Genomic DNA, 23,117 nt, shown 5'->3' with positions numbered 1-23,117 from the left:
AGGTGAATTCCTGTTTTTCAACCCCTTTTTAAAATCAAGAATTAGAATTGATATTTTAGGAGACATAATTTGTTGGGATGGTTAGTCAATTCAATTGGCTTCAAATTAAAGCACTTGAACAAAAAGCGACTTTAATTGAAGTAATGTGGTTTTAACAGAATACTGCTAATTGCAATTTTGATCAATGATGTGTTGGAATTGATTAAAAGGGAATGGGAATCAGAAATTGATTTTAAAAAGGATTTGGAATTGAAAAAAAACAAGAACTGACCCCAACCCCCGACCTTCGGTATATGAGGTAGTCAAAAAAAAAAAAAAAAAAAAAGCAACAATGTTTAGCAAAAAATAAATTCCAAAAGCATACTCTTGGCTTAATTTGGTTTAACATATTTAATATTGTATTCAGTGTGTTTGAGATGCCTAGCTGAAATCCCCTGCAGCAGGGAAGGAAGTGCGATGGGCAGACAGCATGCCTACCACTTTGACAATGGAGCGTTCCCAGGCGATGGCTCTCTCCAGCTGTTGGATGCAGAGGGAGACCTGGGCTCCACTCCGACACCTATCCAGAGCCTGGCGCCACAGCCGCAGACGAGGGGTGATCTCACTCTCAACACTGCAGAGAACACAAGCAGAACCACGTTATTAAGAGTGCTTTATTAGTACCAAGAGTGATTCCAAAATGGCTTGAGGTCTTTGTTTGAGTCTTTCTAAAAGACACTCGGCATAAATTAATCTACAAATACAATTTAATCATTTTTGGAAATGGAAAGAGAGTCTTTATTGTAATAGGAGTCAGGTTAAAAAAAAAAAAAAGGTTCTACTAAAATATTGCTGCAGTTCTCAAAACCGCTCGTGTCGGTCCTCCAAAAAAATAAGCTTGAGTATTTCATGTTAGATTGAGACGTCACATTTTTTACATTTGTCACTTTTTCATTAAGTATATGGAAAACTACAAAGCGGTACGTAATTCAATATGGTTAACATAACATTGTTCAGCAGGTTTCATTCGACTTTGAAGCAAAATTAGTTTTACAGGGAGATGCAAAACTTTTGGCCACAGCTGTAACCAACAGCGTGATGTGGCTAAAACAGCAGGGCAGCAGTGTGGAGTAGTGGTTAGGGCTCTGGACTCTTGACCGGAGGGTTGTGGGTTCAATCCCCAGTGGGGGACACTGCTGTTGTACCCTTGAGCAAGGTACTTTACCTAGATTGCTCCAGTAAAAACCCAACTGTATAAATGGGTAATTGCATGTAAAAATAATGTGAAATAATGTATAATGTGATATCTGTATAATGTGAAATAATGTATAATGTGATATCTTGTAACAATTGTAAGTCGCCCTGGATAAGGGCGTCTGCTAAGAAATAAATAATAATAATAATAAAACCAGCATAATGGTAGTGTCTTATCCATACAAGACTTTGAAGGACCACAATTTCATAATTGAAAATCACAATTCCAAAAAACACAAGCAGCGACTCTCTGTACCCCTGTGTTCCCGAGGCACTGTCTGTCCCGTCCTCCACGCTGGGCGGAGGAGGCGGGGTCCCCTTGTCGGCGATGACCTCGTTGAGGTTCCACAGCGGCTCTTTCAGGTAGCGCCGCTCGATGTTGTGCTCCAGGTTGGCTAGCCGCTGCACTGCCAGGTCGAGGGGGTGGGTGGGCACACGCAGGCACTCGCACAGCTCTTTCTTGGTCTTGATGATCCAGTCATCGAGAGGGTCCACCGGGTGCTCAAAGTACACCAGATCCTCCCGGGTAGAGTCTGGGTCCGGACAGGTCCAACCCTGCAAAGATTAAAAGGGGTCTAGTTATTTGAATTTTTACTATTGTGCCAGTAAGAGCCCAGTTTGAACAGAGATCTCCAATAGCTCACCACTCCAGGACTGCATTACTGTGAGCCTCGATTCCTTATTTTACATCCGCATTAGCAGTGCAAGGTTACTCTGAATGGAGCCAGACTGCATGGGAATAGGTCTTCCAGCACCTCTAATAACTTAAACCCTTTCAGTCCTGAATTATTTTTGTCGATCTGAAAAATAAACTCCTTTATTGAGTTTACACGAGAACAGGACACTTTTTACATATATTTGTACCCTACCTCGGACTGGGACCTAAGAGTCCTGTGAGGTCCCAACAGAATAGGTTAGCATACGCCGCTTAGATGAGGCAGGACTGAAAGGGTTGAAAAAAAAGGTTTGGTTTTGTTTATAATTCACTGTGGAAGGGAGGGGGAAATATTCACAATCAAAGACTAGTTGATTAAAACTAACTAGTATCAAATCACTGGCTCTGCTGTAGAAGTAGAGGGGCAAGCATTGGCAAAGGTACAACGGCGATCTATTTCAGTGCATTTCATACGAAGTATCAAATACAATGCGTGTTACATTGCATCAGCAGACACACTTTCATCTGCAGCATTTTGGTTTTTTTCACTGCAGCCGCCAGTAGCGAGCCAACGCAAGCTTAATCTTGACAGAATGTGTTTTAGTTCATACAGGAAATACTTCACCCTCTGTTACATGGCATGACTGAAACTGCCAAACTGTACGGTTTGTGTTCAAACAAGACTAAATACTGTAGTTAGCAAACGGAAAGCTCATTGTATACAATTTATATAAAAGGTGTTTAAATTGTTAAACCTTCTATAGCTTGCGTATGATAAAAGGCAAGTCACTTACTGTGATTTAATCTTGTTAAAAAAAATAAAGCTACAAAACCACACAGCATCTAATTACAGTGTTTAATAGGTCAACCAAAACACCCAGATCCCCAGTGTGCACCCAGTGTTGTACCTTAGTTCCAGAGACAGCATTTTCCGCACAATTTTCATTGTCGATCCCTCTGCAGTTGGGTACCATCTTGAAATATAAATTGTGAACATGTGATGACTGCCGTGGGCCTAAACCTGTGTCTTTAGGTCTCTATGTCCATTTTGAATGGAAAATGTAAATTTCCCTCATAACTGCTGACTTCAAATGTGCTTTACCCCTGCCCAAAATGCGTGTACCATTATTTGATGAATGCTAGATAAAAGTAAGAGAGCAGATCTGAAAGAGGACAAGGCAGTTTAAAAGTATTTTCTGGATCGCAGGGCAAAACGCACCTTCCCTGGTATGACATCTCTACCCCATCATGCAGGGGTTAGAGGGCCCCAGAAGCAGCCTTAGCTGCCACTGCTAAACTACATTTCCCAGAATCCCATTTGGTGCCTTACCTTGAGCTGCAGGTCAGCCGCCAAGACCCTTTGCTCCAGGTCCTCAACCCACTGCAGGACACTCAGGTCAGTTTCAAGTGCCCTCTGGGTTATAGACCATTTCTGTAAGGTCTCCTGAGATACTGGGCTGGCCTCATCTGGAATGAACTGGAAAATCGGGTCTGAAAGAAACCACACGTTTTATATCAATGGCTGCATCAGGGATATCCATGCACAAATAAAACAGCAAAGAGGCTCGGGTGCTAAAGAAAATTAATTAAAGCACTTTAAAAGGATCAAAATCTTAACTGCAAAGCACAGGACTAAAGTTTCATGAGTCAGTAATTGTAATATCTTTGACAAAAGGCATTTCTTCTCATTTAAAAGAAAGATTAGCAAGCCTTTAATGTTTGAGAACAGAATTCAAGCTATATTTGCCCAACTTTCCCAAACCCCTACAAGATTTATTTCCACCCGTGGAACGGTGTGGGAAGCCTGCTGAGTGTAGCTGCATCGAGACGTACCATTCTTCGGCCGGGTGCAAACTTCGGAGAGGTATTCCAGGTGTTTGGAGAGGTGCTTGTGCAGGGCTTTCTCCCGGATCCCTCGGGGGTGAAGCACCTGAAGGAGGGCCTTCAACTCTTCTGGGTCCTTGATCCACCACCAGCCCCTCGTCATCTCTGCAAGGGGACAAAACGCACGGCTCAGACACACCGGTTGGGACACTCTATAGTTATGCTGGCTGAGCCTGGGGTGTGTTATATTGTGATCAATCAGCAGGCGGATTTATTGACTACAAGCCTACAGACAAGTCTTTGAAGGAGAGGGTCAGACTTACCATATGGGATGGGCTGGGCTATGAGCTGGGTGAAGTATTTCTGCTCCACCTGTTTGAGGAACTTGGTGGGCGGCCGTCCTCTCCGTTTCTGCAGGCCTGGCAGGGAGAAGCCCAGGGGTCCTTCGAGGGGGAGGGCAGCACAGCCAGGACTGGACCTCCTCCTCCTCTGGGGCCGCTGGGCCGGCGTGGAAGAGACTTGAGGGGAAGTGAGCAGGGCTGCGGGCTTTACGCCCGTGAGAGCACCCGTCGACTGGGGAGGTAAAGGGAGATTGTTACATAGCAATAGCAAAGTAGTGGATTTTAATTTTCAGTATTTGACTGTCCCGCTGTGCCACGGTGTATCATACCTGTGCGCGAGGACGGGTCTGCTTGGTCAGGGGGGAGCGTGGAAGCATGTCTTTGGAAGGTGTGTGCAGGTCAGAGCTGGAAGCCTCGCAGGGAGTCTTGGGCAGCAGGTTGAACCACTGTCCCTGCTTCTCGGCGGCCTCTTTAACACTGTCTGTGTGAGCGGAGCTGTCGAGCTCAGAGGAGTTCCGATCCGTCCCGTTCTGCAGAGAGCCCTGGGTCTGGCTGAGCCAGGACAGGAATGCCGATTGGTTGAGGTCTTGTTGGCTGTGATTGGGCAAGTCCAGAGACTCTTCTGGAAGGCCATTGGTCAGCGTGGCTTTGCTGCTCCGCCTTCGCCGCCGGGCACTCTTGAGGTGCAGCTCCACCTCGGGTTTGATCTTCCGGGGGCGCCCCCGAGCCCTGGGGCTGTTCATTAGCGAGGGGGCTTCCAGATCAGGAGTGTCGATGAGAAGAGGAGGAGGGGGAGGGGGAGGGGGGCTGACCTCCGGTTTGGGCTCTTTCTTCACAGGGGGCATCACTGGGACTGTGATTCGGAGAGACTCTTCTTTCATGAAAGGTTCCTCAGAAGCTGGAAAAAATGCATTTATGTATTAATTTATAATGATAAATTATGCAAAAGGAATTCTGTGTTTCTTTGTTTAGTAGGTAATCTGATGGGTTTATTTTTATTACAAGATTTTTTTTAGTATGTATTTGAAAGAGTGAACATCAAAAAAACTCATGTTTGTCCCAGCACTACTATAAAATTCATATGCTTAACACTACAGCACAATAGGCAATAACTTGCAGAATGACAACTCAAACTGGTTCACCATTTAGCTATATAAAATAAAATAGATATATGCACACAACCACCCCCATCAAAAAGACTGAACTAATCCAATAACTGATATTTGCCCCAACCTTGAATTTCCTCAGGCCCCTCCACTAGCACGCCCCCTATGTGTGGGAGGACCCAGTAGCGCCTGCGATACCGGTCCTGGCCCAGGGACAAGGCGCGCAGGGACTGGGAGGAGTGCAACAGCTTCTTCCGGAAGAAAACCTGCCGCTGCAGCGCGGAGAGAGAGAACGAACAAATTAGGATGGAGAGGTGCAAACTTATAACGACAACCAGCTGGTTTCACAAACCCTGATTAGCACTGCTCTTAGGACTACCTTACCTAAAGTATTCCCCAAGTTCAAGATTAATGCCTACCAGGGTCTGTGAAACAAACCATTATTCTTGTATCACGATCCTCAACATACATTTAGTGTTTCGCTGCACAGCATACAAATGGTTTACCTTTGTTAGCTTATCTATCTGTCTCTCCAGTTCAGGGACACTGGCTGTGGATGGGCTGTCACCCTGTTGAAGGAAGCAGAGATAGTAAATAAGTTGAAATAGTGTCCTGCCAAGCTGTGTTTTTTCATGCTCCAGGCACACTGACTTATGGTTAAATCGATGGGAATGCACCAAATGGTGTATGAATATTTAACTGGAATCTGGCACAGTGTGGCTCATTGCAGCCTAGAGAAGTGGTGCTCTGCACAGGCAGTACCTCGCTGAGCTTGGCCTCCTCCTTGTGCGCTCTGCGGGCCCCCCTCTCCTGCAGGACTCCCTCCTCCATGTCCAGGGTCTCCTCCTCGGCAACACGGGCACTGCGCCGCCGCTCCTCCAGGCTGAGCTCCAGCTCCGAGCGCCCCGTCTTCTTCGCCAGTGCCATTTTCAGCCTGCATTAAAATACACACTTTTAATATCAGAGAAAAGGCACGATTTATAGGTTCCAGGGTTGGGGTCAATTCCTTTTTTTTCCAATTTCTATTCCATTTCCCCAATTCCTTTTTAAAATCAATTCCGAATTCCAATTCCCCTTTCCCTTTTAATCAACTCCAACACAAAATTGCAATCAGCAATAAAAAAAGGAATTGACCACAACTCTAACTGGTTCACCTTAGCAGGTGAAACAGATCTACCAAGCAGTAGCTCTTAGAGAACAGAAAACGTGTACATTTGTATAAAAACAAACAAGCAAGCAAGGTTTTAAAATCAGACTGCACTCAAATACAACTTTGAAAGGTATATAGGAGGCAAGGAGTGTTTGATTCAGTGCATAAGAGACTACGTTTTGAATGAGTCCCCCAATTAGCACAATATAATGAAATCATCCGTCACAAACTGAAGGTGCAACAGGTAAGACCACATTGCAAGACCCCCGGAATGGCTCAGGGGAAATCCTGCATTCATTGTATTTAATGGGAGGAATTTGTCCATTGACACATGCTGGTAATATACTGGAACTAGACTGAAATACCTGCGCAGTTTGCCTTCAATGATCCACTTGTTCTTCCGGTAAGCAGACATGTTCTCCAGTGTCTTGTCTATTTCACTGCAGTGAGAGGGGGAGAGGTTCAGAAAGGAGGTTACTACACATTCTACAGCAATGGGTTACATTACAGCCTTAACAATCAAATGGTTTCGCTCATCGTTGATCGCGTTTCATTTTGGTAGTTGTGGGTATGGTGTTGGAATGGAATCGACACTCAAACACAATGGTTTGCATCCATCCATGTCCGTGCAGTTGTGCTTCAGCTGTGGGTTCACTAGCCCTGCTGCTGCTCCTACCTGATCACGGTGTTGCTGCCGTTCAACTCGTTCACCAGGAAGGCCAGGATGGCTGCCTTCTTCTCCGGAGGATGCACCTGGAAGGGTTTGCTCTGCAGGCTGTCGCAGATTTCCGGCTCAAACCCGCACCCCTCCAAGAAGATGCGCAGCCCTTCAGAGACGCTGCTCCGGTTCAGCTGGATCTCCGACAGCTTCTCCCCAAGGATTTTCACAGACTGGATAGGTGGAGGGGAGGGGAGAAAAGGAAACGATCATAGGTAAAGGATTTTTAAGAAACTGCAATAAGGAGCTTTCAGGAAAATCAGATTTGTGTTTTTCCCCCACACCCACTAGGAAATTCTAGGAATGGAAACGCACCTGTTGCACTCAGGTTTGAGCATTTTGTAGGTTTCACTGTGCTATGAATAGCCACATAGTTAACAAGTTAATCTGTGCAAGCAAGTAAGCCTTAAGGTGACCAATTACCGTTCTGTGCATCTCTTGTTTATTTGAATCAAAAGGATATTTCCACAGCACTCACCTGGTAATACTGAGGTAGGCCAGGGTCGTGCAGTGCAGCCTGCACAAGCTTCACCAGCAGATCCTGGACCTCGCCCAGGCTGTCTCCCACGTTGAGGAGCCCTTCCTGCAGGGTGCTGAGGGTGGGGATGTCCCGGGCTACGTCAAAGCCCAGCACCTTCCCGTAGCTGTGCAGGAACTCCACGATCATCAGGCAGTCGGAGAAGGCACGGCCCGACATGACCAGGCCTGGGATCCGGGAAAACTCTGGCAGAGGCTGGAGAGGAAGAGGAGACAACGGCAAAATAAATACTTAAGTCATCGTTAATTTTAAACTCCCAAAATCGCACTAATCTAGGGCTACCTGATGTCATTTACTGCTAATCATGGTCTGTGAAACCAGAAGTTACAATCTAAAGATGATGTACCCTAGCACTAAAAATCTTAGCAAAGTAGGAGGTCTAGCAATTTATTATTATTTTTTTAAATGCAGTCAATTTATATTTTTCATCACAGAAGACAACTGCAAGAGACAAACCAGTTAAGAGCTTAGCATTAGCAAATAGGCATTTGGAATTGTACTTTAATAACCTGTTGAGCTTCAGATAAAACCTGCTGAACGGCCTTTTTCATCTGCAATAAGGCTTGATTACACAGCAGCTTGTAATGTAAACAGTATACAGTGTAGAGTAGAACCAGACATGAATACCAAGCCAAATACATGTATAAACAACATGTGAACTGTCCCCTTGTACTGGACAGAGCGATCTTTAGCACAAATATTTCTGATCTGATGCAGCTGTTGTCTTTCGAAGAAATCGTGCAGCTCTATCATTTTCTAGAAGCAAACTAAACCGACTGCCAGGTTCCTAAACGCAGTGTAACAGGCAGTGCGTCAATAAGGCAAACGTTTGCTGTATTTATTTAAGCGACACAAACTATTTAAAAAGTCTATTTCCACTATTCTTTCAAAAACTGGGAATTCTCATGGGGAATTACATATTACAAAAATCAGAAATCTATGGGGGAAACTAGCCTTGGTTATTTCAAGTTGTGATTTTGTACCGACCCTTTCAGTTTCTAACCCTGGCCACAGCCCCAGTCAGTACTGACCTGGTGGTCTGTGATGCACATGTCCTCTGTGGGTTTCTTCAGTTCCTCCAGGATGAGCTGCTGTCTCTTGCGCTCTTCCTGTCTCCTCTGAGCCAGCACCTTCTTGTCCACCACCTTGCGGGCAGCCTTCACCTTGGCCTTTCCTTTGTCTTTCTCTTTCTCCTTGGCTGCCGCCGCCTCCTCCTCCTCTTTGATCTTGTCTGCTTTGCGTTTGCGCTGCCTCCTCTTCTTCACAGGGGGCTCGCTCCCCGACTCCAGCGCTGCAGCTTTCTCCGCTGCCGCCTTCTCCTTTTTTTCTTTTGCTTTTTCCTGCTACAGAGGTGGGGAAAGAAAGAAAAAAAAGACACCAGGTTAAGTTAGACGGGAAATACAGCACATTAGAAAAGGACAAAGGTCTAGTGTAGTGGTACTCAATTCTGTCCCAAGATCCATTCCTGGTCTATTCCAACCAGGTCCTGAATTGACGAATCACCTCTTAGCAGGATTAATCTCAGCAGGTTCAATTAACTATTTCAGAACCTGCTTAGTGTAACAACCTGGGTTGGACTGTACTGGATCGAGGGCCAGAACTGGGTACCACTGGTCTATCGGACGGGAATTTTGGCAACAAGTCAGCCAAATATTAATTTACTATGAAAATTGTTTCACAAAATTAACTTGTCTATTCCACCCCTCACATAGATCCTACAGTATTTACTCACTTTTTTATATGAACAGCAGTTTTAAAGAATCAATATCTCAGATTTCATAATGCATACTGAAGTTGTTTAAGTATGATCTGCATTTAACATTTAAAAATGGATGCAAAGTAAGAAAAATAATCTTAAAAATTAGCAAAATTGAACATGTGTGCCTACATAGGATACACAAGCTATATTTATGTTGTGCTTTCATTACGTTGCTGTGTTACTGGTTGTTTTGGTAGGGATATGCATGTTCCAATTATTTTTACTATACTGGATCCAGAGGTTAAAAAAAAACACAAGCTTTTACCTTTTCCTTTTTCTGTTCTTGCTTTAACTTAGCAGTTTTGGCATCTTGTTTTCTTTTGTCCCTGGCCTAAGAACACAATTCAAATCAGATATTTACCACAGGAACGGCGATACATCCCCCCAACCAGGACTGGGGTCAACTCAAATTCCTTTAAAAATCAATTCCCCATTCCCTTTCAATCAATTCCAACACATCACTGATCAAAATTGCAGTTAGCAGTATTCAAATGAGCTTCTCACAGTGGCAACAAATGACTCCAATTGAAGTCGCTGTTAGTCAATCAATTAAAATTGGCATCAAATGACAGCAGTTAAACAAATCACAACTGTCTCTAAAATAGGCAATTGATTTTACAAATGAATTGGGATTAAAACACAGGAATTGTCCCTGCCCTCCACTGTAAAGGACGCCTTTCCCTTTACAAGCATTACGCACCGTGTGTGAATTACAAAGCCACAGAATTTGCTAAATCAGTGACATCACCAGACAACTGGTCTGGGTGTGAACATTCCTTATTTACATCACAAGGTACAATTTAAAAGCACCAACAGTACAGACATTTTCTGACCATCTATAACAACATATATTGCTTACATTTGTTTTTAGAGATGTAGTTAACCATCAAATAACAAACAGTAAGTGCTGTTCTACAAAAGAACTTCACAAATCATTTGCCAGTACCTGCAGTATACAGTTTTCATTGACGCAAAAAGACAGCACACACAAATTCACTACAGAAAATGCCTCTACCTTTCTTTTCATTTTCTTTTTGATCTTGCCGAGTTTCACTTTGTCTTCGTCGCTCAGGGTTTCTATTGCAAGGAAAAAGAAAGTCAGCTAATGTTTACAGATGCAAATGCATTTTTCAGTTAACTCTATAAAACATTAAAAGCAGTAGTAAGTTTTATAAATACTTAAAAGAAACTAATTTAAAATGACAAACATTTCGACTAAAGTCTTTCTCAATGCCCTGAAGGCAATAGCAATGTTTAGCATTTTGAAACGTATTCTCCAAGAAAAAATGAACTCATCCTTGCATAGACTAACTGGTTTAGGGGATTAGAAACGCATGCCAAAGTGAACAAACCCCCATGTCACAACTCCAAAAAATGTTGATTTCAAAATACTCTCAAAATAGACTGGTTAGCACTTGGGTACCCAATCTGAACCTTTAAGATAAATAGAATGAACCTGTTGTATCCTAGAGCGGACAGTTTGAGTTTTGCTTAAGTGTAGCGTATGGTAAGTGATTTAAAAGCCTGAGGTTTGGAGGAGTGGACCCCTCAGCCTCACCCTGTGCCTCCAGCTTCTTGAGCAGCCTGGCGTCCACTTTGCTAAGCAGATCCACCATGTTGGTCTTGGCCGGCCTGCCTCTGCTCTTGCGCTGCCTGGGTTTGGCCCTGGATTTGGGCTTCTCCTTGTCCAGGTTGCGGGGTCGGCCACGCTTGCCAGTGATCGCCTGGATCATGGATGGGATCTCTTCGTTAGTTAACTGGAACCACTCCAGACCCTGGACAAAGTTAAAAAAAAATCTACATTAACATTGTGGGGGGACCGGGGGACCGGGGGACACATCCCCCCCCCAAATCAACATCAGTAGTTAAACAACTTGCTTAAAACAAGGAATCTAAAGAAAATATATATATATATATATATATATATATAAATCTGGGATTGAAAACAGCTACATTGAAGGTTCATGAAGTTACTATATTACATTGAGATAGTAAAAAAAAAAAAACTTATTGAAGTAGTCACTGGATTTTGGTACACCTGCCTGCCAAGCGTTCTCCGTGTCTGAAGGTTAACTGGGCATAGTAAAAGCACTGTTCACTGTGCTTTAACAGAGATAAATGGGCATTTAAATACTATACTTTGATAAGTGTACCAACCTCTGGAGTTTCTCTCTCCTCAAAGTAGTCTCCCACTGGCATTCGAGGACTGAAGCTGAAGTGATCCCTGGTCACAGCCTGGGTCTGATGTCTGTTGAGGTACTGAAACAAATACGGAAAGAGATTCACATTGCTATTAGTACCCATTTCTCACACACACACCTAAAATAGAGTGCCTGGACCAAACTGCAATGTAACATAACCAAGTCAGGTTAAAAGTTTACTCTTGCAGCTTTTACAATGTTGTTACAATGTAATCTAGCGATGAATGCCAAACGCAGCATGGTAGGAGAATGTAGTTTTCCAGATTCTGCACCGAGAATAAAACGTGTTATCCTAACGTCTGCTATGGGGCACACGTGCAATCAGAAAGCGGGGTCGTCTCGTGGTTGGAAATGGCATTACCTTAATGACTTCAGGAAACTGCTTCATTCTCTTTCCACAGGGAGCGTAGTACCAAGTCTCTCCTTTCAATCGAGTTGCACTTTTCTTAATCCGGATCTCTCTCCTCCACCTGCAGGACAGATTCATTAGACTATTACATTTAAAAGGCTCAGTGTCCGCTTAAGAACCGCTTCCTAGCCACACTGATGCACGATCAACACACTGTTTGAAACCGCATGACTGCCATTCACAATCACATTTAATTGGTGAGATCGTAGTATTATTTAGTGTAATCTGATGTTTGTTACAGAAATCATCAGGTAGCTATTTCAACACAATATCTTAAAATCCCAAGGACTGACACCATCAATGCATTTGTAGGTCTACCCCATCCCAGGTAAATTAATTAGTTTAGAAGCTGTCTTACATTTTAATTCCCAACTGTAGAAACGAGCACTGAATGCACCTTAAAAACGACAAAAAATAAAAAGCATTACCCATATAGAAGAGGGATCCGCACTTCCTGCTCCGATGCTATTCTCCTCCTAGCACCCCTTCCTGAGGAAATATCAAGCACAACATCAGACATTTAAGCACAAAAAGCGTGGTATAAGATTAATACAGTACTCAGAAAAGCACTCCTATCACCTTGGGGATATCTGCAAGACAGGACAAGACAAGACTTTGGCACCACTTTCTAGACCTTTTCCCACATTGTTTTAATTTCCATCACAACCAAGATAAACTTATGTAGCATATTTGTTTCCAGATGAAATGAACAGAACTGAATGCAAACTGTTATACGTCAGTGTTTGATGACCAATACCATTCACGACAAAGGGCTGGTTAAAAAGACTGAGCAGTTATGTAAATAAGATAAGCAAGGAGACATTTGCATATTAATAAAAGCACTGCTGCAATAATATTGTAGCATGATTCAGCACAGCTCGAGAGAAGCCTTTTGCAAATACAGAGCAGTTACCATTGGGTGTGTCCTCCCCTTCCCCCTCCTCTTCCTCTTTGATGTGCAGAGGGGAGGGGGCAGGGGAGGGGCTGGGCTGGACAGGCTCTTTCTCAGACACGTTGATCTCAGGTGTGGGCTCGAGGGGAGAGTCTGCCGTCTCGTCACAATCCTCCCGCTCCTCCTCTTCCTCAGCTGCCTCGTCGCAGTCCTCCTCTGTCTCTGCTGCTTCATCACAGTCCTCTTCCATCTCTCCAGTCTCCTCGCAGTCATTCTCCTGCCCCTCCATCTCTCCAGTCTCCTCGCAGTCATTCTCCTGCCCCTCCATCTCGCCAGTCTCCTCGCAGTCATTCTCCTCCCCCTCCATCTCTCCGGTCTCCTCTTCCCCTTCGGAATCGCCATCAGACTCATACTGGGAATCTGCAACACAGACATGGTTATTTTTCGCTTACAAAAAAAAGACATTGATCTCACATACAGGGAAAGTCACTATAAAACAGTAAAAACAGTTTCCACCCTCCTCCTTTTCTCTTAGTGTTTTCATTGATCCCCATCTCTCTACACCATGACATTCATGGAAAAATCATTTTAAAAGAAAATCACACTTTACTATAACCGTTATACCCATTGCTGGATCACCGCTGCTTCCGTGGACCGAATTCTGTGGAAGCGTCGCACCCATTTGTTGTTAATACATAAAACCACACAACAGAGGAAAAAAGGTTTCGGGGTAGGTGTTCTGTGTCTTATCCCCACAAATGCATATATTTTTGTCAAGCAACTCACTTAAGCTGTAATGATCCACATGATAAAATAACTGTCACCCATCTATGCTTATTATCCAGCCTAAAAAGCCAGCATTTTCATATATATGGCCTACATAGTGAAGGAAAAAAGACTCCCATTGCATAGCAGTTTGATCCATTCCTATTTTTGCTACGAGTCTAATAAGATGCACCTGAGCTTGTTACCTAAACACTGTGGCTCATCAAGTTTGTAGTAAAACCTGGAATGGGTGAAACTGCCACACAATAGGGTTCTTCCATCCCTGCATACAGAAGCAAAATCTGATCAGACTTACTATTAACCGGAGATGAAGTGGTGGTGTTGAAGATGGACGTGGAGTGCATGCTGGAGTCGTCAGCCATCGCGTTGAAGGAGGCGGAGTCTGCAGTGTCGTTGAAGGAGACGGAGTCAGCCATCACATTGAAGGAGGCGGAGTCTGCATTGGCATTGAAGGAGGCGGAGTCAGCCATTGCATTGAAGGAGGCGGAATCTGCATTGGCATTGAAGGAGGCGGAGTCAGCCATTGCATTGAAAGAGGCGGAGTCTGCAGTGCCGTTGAAGGAGTTGGAATCGTCCAGGGAAGGGCTGTGAATGAGAGAGGGGTCATCGCTGTCCTCCATCCCGTGGACACAGGAAGAGTCTTTCTGTGGAGAGGTGTCCACAGCAGACGCATCCTGCTCGTATTCGCTGTCCGAATCTGGGTCTGGTCGGAAAAAAAACCACAATTCAATTCTAGGATTTTTGTTGAACGAATGTTAATTATGGGAAACGGAGCAGTATTTGTAAATGATGTCATAGATCACCTGCTCCGTTTAAAACGTATAACAATATAGATTAAGAAAGACAAGCTGCTGTTAGCAAACACCAGTAAGCATTTTAAAGTTTCAGGCCATCTGAGCAAGGTTACAGTTGGTTCCAAACAGACCTTATAGGAGAACATGGAGTCTCTTATATTGGACCTTATTTAAAATAATAATGGACTTAAAAGTTCAAGTCCATTATTATTTTAAATAAACCCAGAGTTAGCTACTTCGGTGTTAAAGTTTACAATGTACGGGATCGCGTCACCACCAGGTTGAGGATGAGGGGGAGTGCAGGGTTTACCCTTTTCAGATGAAGAGTGTACAGACGCCATGTTATCGCTGGTGGAGTTGAGGGAATCATCGATCACAGAGGAGTCATTCAAAGGCTTCTCCAGGGCTGGCTCAGGTAAAAACGCTTCCGGTTCTGCACAAGGGCTGGCTGCTGCTGCTTTCTTTTCCATCCCGTTATAACTGTTGGCCTCCTCATACACATCATTCAAGTGCTCTGCGGAGACGAGAGACAGCAGAAGAAAGTGATCCCAGTCTTACTGCTGATGGAACGCACAATAAACTGTACAGTGCTGCCAACTGGGGCTTTACTACCAAGACGTTGTAGGATCCACAGCACTCAACGATGTGATGACTGCCCTCTACAGGCAAGGGACTGTCAACCACTTTACCCAAGCGTTACAATCAGGTGTTGCGCTGTTAAACACGACAATATCTTTTACCAAACTCCCATGTGCATCCTGTCGTCTTACAAGTTGTGCTAACCTTATTGACCCCATTTGGGGTTTGAACGGTGACAACAGATAACATTAAGATTGTGATTAATTGTTTTTTTTCAGGCCAGCTGATGTAATAAAACAACTTTACAGCACCTTTTTCGGATCCAGATGGAATGAAAACTGTAGAATAAAGAGCAGTATGACGTGCAGTTATGTTTAACTTCCCAAGCCTTCCAACAAATAAATTATTCACAAAGCAGACATGCTTTAACCGTACTCAAACTCAACCAGTCGTCACTTTTGACAGATTCCGTGCTTTACTGCAGGAAGCATCCACCAGCCACCTACAAGAGGAAGCTAGGGCAGATGCAGATAAGAATACTGGCACCCAGCAAGAGCCAGAGCCACAGTTAAACCCCCCTGCCCACCCCCTCTACTGGCGCCCTGTGCCCTACACACTCGCTAAACTGGCACCACATGGAAATCTGAGGTTGCGATGTCATTTATAGGACAGTCTGGTTCTTTATTTTCGGGATTGCAAAATAAAGCAGACATGGAATTGTTGCTCAGGGAGTAAGTTGCTTCTAATTTTGCACAGTGCCACTTTAAGTTCTCTCCCTACATTGATTGTGAGCAGCCTGCCGGTGAACCCAAGCTCAGGTGCCTCCCTCATTAATTGCCGAAAGTAATGTGGAATCAATTGCTTTATTGATCAGCTACCTATTAGATTACATTTATCAAGACCAGAATCGAATCCCGGTGATCAGTCACAGGGGTTGCTCCTTTCTATTTTGAAATAACTTCTTGCACATCCAACATTTTTTTCTGTACATAGCTTGGGCACTTTCGTAGATCTTTATATATTGCGTTTTTGAATAGATTACCATTACTAGGAATACATCCTTTAAAATTGTGCATTCAAAAAAGTTACCTGGTCCCACCAGTGGCTGGCTGGCACCGACAGTGGAGTCACCGATTGACACGGCTCTGTTTTCAGGGGTTCCAGTCACTGGGGGACTGACTGCCACAGCAGGTGGTGCCTGTGAAGGTAATGAGTTACTGATGCTGTTAATGTTATTAATGTTAACACGCTGCTGCTGCTGCTGCTGCTGAGGACTATGCTGTGAGGAGGCGAAGGTCTGCACAGCAGCAGGCATCATCTGGGGCTGGGGCTGGGAGACAGTGTAGTATGGAAGTCCATTGGGCACCATGCCATAGTGCTGATGCTGCTGGGGTGTGGGTGCATGGGGCTGGCTCTGGTAAGCAGCGTACATGCCGTGGGAGTTGAAATTCATCAGAGAGGAGGGGGAGGAGTTCTGCTGCTGGCTGTTTGTGGCGTTGCCGCCCCAGAACTGCTGCCCAACTCTGCCGGGGATGGCTGCTGTGTTCGGGGGCTGACGCATCCCCACGCCTCCGTTGAGTTGGTACTGTCCGTGCCCTTGGAAGTGTTGCTGAGTCGCCACCCCCGCGGGGCTGTCCTTATGGTGCGTCCCGCCACCCATTGCCGAGGGGTACTGAGCCAAGTCCCACAGATAGTCGTAGCCCAGGTTGGGCTGGTGATGGTTGCCCATTAAGGAGTAGGCTGTCGAGGGCAGAGATCCGGACCCACTGGTACCAATTGCAGTAGTGATGCCATTGACATTCATCTCGCCGTTCAGATCTGCAGGAGGATACGAAACGGTAGATTTGTGTTTGTTATTTTGCTTGCTGGTATTGTCTTCAAGGTACATTGGATAAGGACAGGGAACTACAGACAGAATTGTTCTCAAACTGACAAGTAAAACCGGCAGGACAAAGATTGTTTATCTTATTTATGTTAAAGGAAATGTCTGAAATGTGCCATCTGCCGCGTTGCCAAGCACAGACCCCCCCAGCTGTACTTGACAATAAAAGAGTCTACCTTGTGCTTTCTGCTGACTTTATTCTTACAGTTTTAACCTGTGCATACACATGGGACTTGCAGTTTGGGTCCCCGCTGTTCTGGTTTGTCACGGTTGCATGCACGACCAATGCAGAACGTCACCAGCGTGCAGCACGTTGCATGGATTAGAGTCTCCTGCAGCACACTGCTCACCAGAGTGAAAAAAAGGGGTGGGGGGGGGGGACCCACTGATAGTACCCCGCAGCAATTTGGGGGAAATTGCAAGCTTCAGATTTCTATACATTTATCCCACACTGTGCCAACACATATGTAGGTCAACACAGTCTTGTCTGTTCATAACTAGGTTACATTTACTCGCTGATAAAGTCTAGAAGGTTAACAGGTACAGTTTTTAATAGAATGGAAATTACTGACAAGGACAATCCCTTCCATCCATGAATGGAGCTATTTTACAAGCATTGCCTGCTAGCCCATTAACTTACCAGATTTCAGCATGGGGATCAGCCTAACCTTGTTTCTCTTGCATCCGGCACATCTCATATTCACCTTAAGCATTGTACCGCTACATTTCACTGATGAATGCACTAGCGGAACATTTTGTCTCCTGATAACTTTACCTTAGACTATAAGTGTTTTTGAAGTGATGGATGTGAAGCAGAGAACACCGCAATCAGATATAAGCCATTCTGCTCAGGGATGCATTGCATTTGAAGTAACCCAAGACCATGAATGAATTTGTTAAGCATTACTTGGCCTGTTAGCCCATTTAAACCAAGCCTAACCTTGTTTCTCTTCATCCGCTACATTACATTGATGAAGGCACTAGCTGAAAATAACGGCGACTTCTAAGTTTCCACAGTCAGAAATAAAACCCTTTGTTTCACAGATGCATTGCATTTTGAGCTCAATCAGCACGCACTAAAACCTGGAATGGCTCGCACTGCTATGCACTGTATTTTTCTGGAAAGGGTACTCACTTTTCCCCTGCTGAGGGAAGCTCATGGTGGATCCGTTTGTATAAAGAGTCTCCCCCGAGGAACGCTTCAGTCCTGAGGATGCAGACATAGAAGAGTGCCCAGAATAGTTATAATGGTTATTTGCTTCCATATCTGCAAAGAGAAGGAAACTTCAGCTCATACACAAGTCTTGCGAGAATGATAAGAATAAAACTACTTACAAGTCCCAAATTAAGCCATTTTGGGGGTCTCGGCTTAGACGGTAGTGTAATCCACCTAAAAGCAGTGGACAATTCATCTCAATTTTTAAAATAAAGTCCAGTACACAAAGGTAATCGACGCAGCTTGGTCATTTCCTGCTATGCAGACTATTTACATAAGCAGACTTTCAAAAGTGCTTGTTATAAGCATATGCAAACGCAGTTCAAATGCAATGCAATCGCAGCACCAAAAGTAGTCATTTGACTCATCAGTAAACATGCAAGGCTAAAGGTTACACCTTCAGCGCAACATGAAGCATAGCTCAACTCAAAAAAACAGGTTTCATTTTCTATAATAAGCATGTATAGAATCTGGGGAAAATATACATTTGCAATTCCTGTAAACATTCTGTTTATGTTGGCCCAGGCAGTCAGGCTCAAATAAATAAACACACACAAGTTACTCCTTTCAAATAATACAGTAACTTATCTTGAAGACAATACTGACGAACCCTGCGTTTGCATTATTGATTGCACGCATCACAACACACCACCAAGCGCTGGCTCGTACAGACAGCACCGCGTGCAGGCGTTGTCATTAAGGCCGTGTCATATTAACTGACATAACAGCTTCACGCAATACCACCTCCCAAACATAATACAACCCAGCGCTCATGTCGCAGTAACTCAGGGAACATCCCTCATTTACTGGGTACCCCTAATTTAGTCAACCAATCCCCGTTAACAACAAACTGTAATCTTTGTCATAAGGGTCTATTCCGATATGCAAGCCTGGGATTATGTACGCTACGACAGCAGTTACCATAGGGTCAACAGAATTGTACTAAACAGATCAAATATATTTCGTTTTTACAAATAAGATAAACTGTTTTAAAACCGCAGAAAGACCTTTAAACATAAAATACGTTGTTTTTGTTATGTATCCAACACCCACTACGCTGGCTTTTGTTGATAAAACTGTCATTAAATATTATAAAGAGTCACAATGTCTAAGGAAAAAATAAACGTTTTAATGTAAATTATTACAACTTTTAGGGTACCAGGCAAATGCACACGAGCATGGGATTCTAAACATAAATCGTACGTTTTAAGTGCCAATGTTTTCATAAAATACATTTCACCCAGCTTATCTTTAAATGTTATCCTGTAAATTAGATTATTTTTTATGTATGTACAGCAGTAAAACTTCGTTATCGTACAAACGAATGAAACAATGTGGGGTGAAAACGTGGCCCAAGACGCGTAATGTTGTTCTTTTTGAGTGGAAACCGATATTAAAAAAATTACGGAACTTCCATTAAAAAAAACTTTAAAATGACGTATTTTTTAAAAACATCAAAATGACTAAACATGATTGGGCCTTTTCACGAATAACAGAAACGATGGCCACCCTGAAACCGTACTTAAATTTATTATACAGGAAAACATAATAAAAATGAAAGTCGAAAGTTAAACCCCGTGTGTTCTTCAAAGAAAAAAATACAAATCTAATTATTTCTTTCTAAAATAAGGCCGATTTGTGTACACCGAGGCCTTCGCTTATTAGCTCAACGACACATCCACATCAAGGTTATTTAAATAATTATGAAACTTAATAAAATGCATCAAAACAAAACAGAGAGTCCCTTCAAAAAAACTTTTTCAGTAAATAAGAATTTTTGTAAATCGTTTTACCGTCATAAATTCATAAGTCGTCTTCAAATCGGGCCTTAAATTCTGCTTTTTCGATGAGCAAGTTGGATGCTTCTCTTTTGTTTAATAAACTCACATTGTTTTCCTCCTGCACTGAAGAAATTTTGAAACAGCAGCACTAGCAACCACACACACACCAAAAGTTTGTCCCCCAAAAATTTAATTAAAAATAAATCCGATCCCAAAAGTTACCCCCGGTGAAAAATAACAGCACCTTTAAGCTTTCAGTTGAAGGAATATACAGTTGAAAGGGGTATCGTTGATGTAAATAATGGACAGGGAGCCGCTAACCTTTAGGTTTGAAATTAGCAAACATGGCTGGTGCATTTCAGTGAAGCCATGATTATAGAAAAAGAAAGAAATTGAGCCGAGAGGAAGTGAATGGGGCTTTACACACACCGGGAGATACGTGTCCCCCCCAGGTCATAAAGCCTGATATATTTCATTCACATCTACGTTAAAGCCCTCGAGCAGCATTGGTTATACTAATTGATTAAAGACCCTCTCATGAAAGCAACATCTAAAATCATATTGCAATCTCACCTACTGTATAATAATACAGTGAATCTATAGTCATCTCAATATAGCAATCATATTTAAACCCTTTATGAGTGAGATACACTGTCAGACTATCAGCATACAGACCTTCACAAATCTATTTACTGATTTAGTTCAAGTATTTTCATATAGATGTTTTTCCCATGTTGTCCCATATTTGTTTATTTTTTTTAAATAATATTTTTTAAAATTTATTAAGTGTGATTGTGTTTAACCTCAGCAGTGTGGAGTAGTGGTTAGGGCTCTGGGCTCTTGACTGGAGGGTTGTGGGTTCGATCCCAGGTGGGGGACACTGCTGCTGTACCCTTGAGCAAGGTACTTTACCTAGATTGCTCCAGTAAAAACCCAACTGTATAAATGGGTAATTGTATGTAAAAATAACGGGTAAACAATAATGTAATTGTATGTAAAAATAATGTGATATCTTGTAACAATTGTAAGTCGCCCTGGATAAGGGCATCTGCTAAGAAATAAATAGTAATTATTCACACAGATAAGCACAGATGAATTGCTTCTTATTTCTGTTATTATTATTGTATATTACATATACATATTAATGTAAGTAGACATAGTATATAAATATAACGTGTGGTTTACTGAGACTAAGCAAGCTGAGTATTAATTTACACTTCATTCTGCTAGAGGATCCCTGATAAATATGAAAATCACTGCTGTGGATTTGAAAGGCTGGTTCCACAAACCATGATTAGCACTAATCCTGGACTACCTAATGTAATCTTAGGTAAAATAGTCCAGAATTAGTGCTAATCCGGGTCTGTGAAACCAGCCCACAGTGTTGCCAGCTCTGAGATATCACCTTTATATACCCAACCCTCATGTAAAGGAAGAAATGTCAGGAGTGTTAATAAAACAAGGATCTAGGTGTCAAGTCTTATTCTGCATTCAAACTTGCTTATCCAGTCCCCACAGAATTCACTGCCCGTTGTTTTATATACAGGGACTGGACATGAATGTAACACACATGTGTGAAAATGGTCTGTCCCTGACTGGATCGGACTGACTTATCTATCATTGACAAATCCTTTCATCTTTCTGGTTGGTGATTGGTTCTGATGCTCTAATACTGAATTACTATCCCTAAATCTGTCTTTACCTGTCTTTGAGCTTGTCCTGAGAATCCTAAATCCCGGGACTGAGCAGTTTTCCTTATTCCATTCAAATCACGTGACACTATGACCTTTCAACTATGCAAGTGACCCCATACTGTACATCTATATAGACAGAGTAGGTGGAGCTTGAAGATACAAAGGATACATCTGACATGCTTTGAACAGATTGAGGAAGGCTGTTTGGTCCTAGCTCAATGCCAAAGCAAGTTATATTTACAAATCAATACTGACCTAGCCAAACCACAAGCACTCAGAGAATGGCTGCAGATGTTAAGAAGAATGCACAGAAATGACATTAAAATGACATCTCTTTAATCTGTACATAACTAGCACCCGAATTCAATCAAAAATGTGTATTTCATTTAATCTAAGACCAGGAAATGTAGAAGAGATGGCGTTTACAGATTTCGATTGCTTGTTTAAATGCAGACAGAAACTGCGGGAGCAAGTGTTGGATGTTAAGAGGTTAAAAAGTAAACCGTGTGTCTACAGCAGCTTTGTGAACCAGGATTCCCAAGCTGTACTACAGTGTAGCTAATCGTCTGTTTGGGACAGCGTCAAAAGCATTTGTCACAGATTTTCATTTTGTGTGTTCCTTTATGAATCCTGGGCAGCTAAAGCAATCTGTTCTAAATGTGTGGAGGGGGAGGGGCATTTGAAAGCAGTTCATAGCAAATTAGTCAGAATAGAGTTTTACTGAACGCTTTCCAAGATGAACCAAAATTGCACAACCTTTAATCCAAGAACGGGACAGCCTAATGGACTACGGATTAGCGAAGACTGCCACACCCCAATGACATGAGCAGTAGCTCTTTGCAAGCAGTGACAGATCACAGGAGCAAAGATGAATAAGGGATTGGACACTGGTGTGAATATTGGCCTGATTTCTTTGTCATGCAATTCTATGACATGTCTTCTGAAAATACATTCTGAAACAACTGTCCAACCCCTCCCTTTACTACGGTACGTTTGCCATTTAATCAATATATTGAAATATTTCTCACGCTAGAATTATTCCATATATTTAAATAGGAAAGTTTCATCACAACAGGATAAACAGTTGAATAACGCTGTCACTGGGGTGTGTCTCCCAGCAGGGAAGACGAATTCTATAAACAAGAGCGGCTCCTTCCTTTCCTCCCTGTTATCTTTCCTCTTGATCCCAACACTAGAATGAGAACCAGACCACAGGAAGCAATTTCCTCTGTGGTTTAAATTCAGCACCTAACCCTGGATAGGTTGAACAAAACCACACGCACTGCTCACCGTGTCTGCTGCAACTGAGCCCCCTGGTGGACACAGTGCCTAACTGCACTCTGCATCCCAGATACTAAAGTGGGGTGATTGGGTTCTCTGTTAGTTGTAAATGGTACAAGGTTAGGCTAAGTATGCCTGACACCACATGTTGCTTTAAAATGTACAGAAAGAAAGAAAGGAATGTATTCTATAGTCATTTTTTTTTCCTTGCTGTGATGTCATGGTCAACATCACACAACCCCAAGCTTCAATTCTGTATCGTGTCTAAAGTAGTTTTC

At 43.1% G+C, this 23,117-nt stretch overlaps 1 protein-coding gene across 8 annotated transcripts in view; it reads right to left on the bottom strand.

Annotated features, from left to right (window-relative positions):
• LOC117967059 (bromodomain adjacent to zinc finger domain protein 2A-like) overlaps positions 1–23,117 on the bottom strand; it is a 29,118-nt gene that overhangs the window by 5,512 nt on the left and 489 nt on the right. Inside the window, exons 1-27 of one of the 8 annotated variants that reach the window (XM_059013196.1) lie at positions 19,877–20,293; positions 18,203–18,257; positions 18,003–18,074; positions 16,075–16,803; positions 14,717–14,920; positions 13,908–14,315; positions 12,848–13,246; positions 12,363–12,423; positions 11,887–11,995; positions 11,482–11,583; positions 10,883–11,099; positions 10,340–10,401; positions 9,590–9,655; positions 8,597–8,908; positions 7,506–7,760; positions 6,986–7,200; positions 6,675–6,749; positions 5,922–6,093; positions 5,666–5,728; positions 5,287–5,431; positions 4,383–4,951; positions 4,036–4,285; positions 3,722–3,877; positions 3,219–3,379; positions 2,797–2,862; positions 1,490–1,788; positions 478–613 (exon numbers count right to left, since the gene is read on the bottom strand). In XM_059013196.1, the coding sequence (XP_058869179.1) occupies positions 478–613; positions 1,490–1,788; positions 2,797–2,862; positions 3,219–3,379; positions 3,722–3,877; positions 4,036–4,285; positions 4,383–4,951; positions 5,287–5,431; positions 5,666–5,728; positions 5,922–6,093; positions 6,675–6,749; positions 6,986–7,200; positions 7,506–7,760; positions 8,597–8,908; positions 9,590–9,655; positions 10,340–10,401; positions 10,883–11,099; positions 11,482–11,583; positions 11,887–11,995; positions 12,363–12,423; positions 12,848–13,246; positions 13,908–14,315; positions 14,717–14,920; positions 16,075–16,803; positions 18,003–18,027 (5,256 nt within the window). In that variant the 5' untranslated portion in view covers positions 18,028–18,074; positions 18,203–18,257; positions 19,877–20,293. Of the gene's footprint in view, positions 1–477; positions 614–1,489; positions 1,789–2,796; positions 2,863–3,218; positions 3,380–3,721; positions 3,878–4,035; positions 4,286–4,382; positions 4,952–5,286; positions 5,432–5,665; positions 5,729–5,921; positions 6,094–6,674; positions 6,750–6,985; positions 7,201–7,505; positions 7,761–8,596; positions 8,909–9,589; positions 9,656–10,339; positions 10,402–10,882; positions 11,100–11,481; positions 11,584–11,886; positions 11,996–12,362; positions 12,424–12,847; positions 13,247–13,907; positions 14,316–14,716; positions 14,921–16,074; positions 16,804–18,002; positions 18,135–18,202; positions 18,258–19,876; positions 20,294–23,117 lie in introns of those variants that run through there. The other 7 variants (XM_059013191.1, XM_059013197.1, XM_059013192.1 and 4 more) reach the window with 7 other exon arrangements.

This window comes from Acipenser ruthenus, chromosome 45 (assembly GCF_902713425.1).
Source record: "Acipenser ruthenus chromosome 45, fAciRut3.2 maternal haplotype, whole genome shotgun sequence".
Taxonomy (NCBI): Eukaryota; Metazoa; Chordata; class Actinopteri; order Acipenseriformes; family Acipenseridae; genus Acipenser; species Acipenser ruthenus.
Note: the sequence above shows the minus strand (reverse complement) of the source record. Positions and strands in the feature narration are given on the sequence as shown.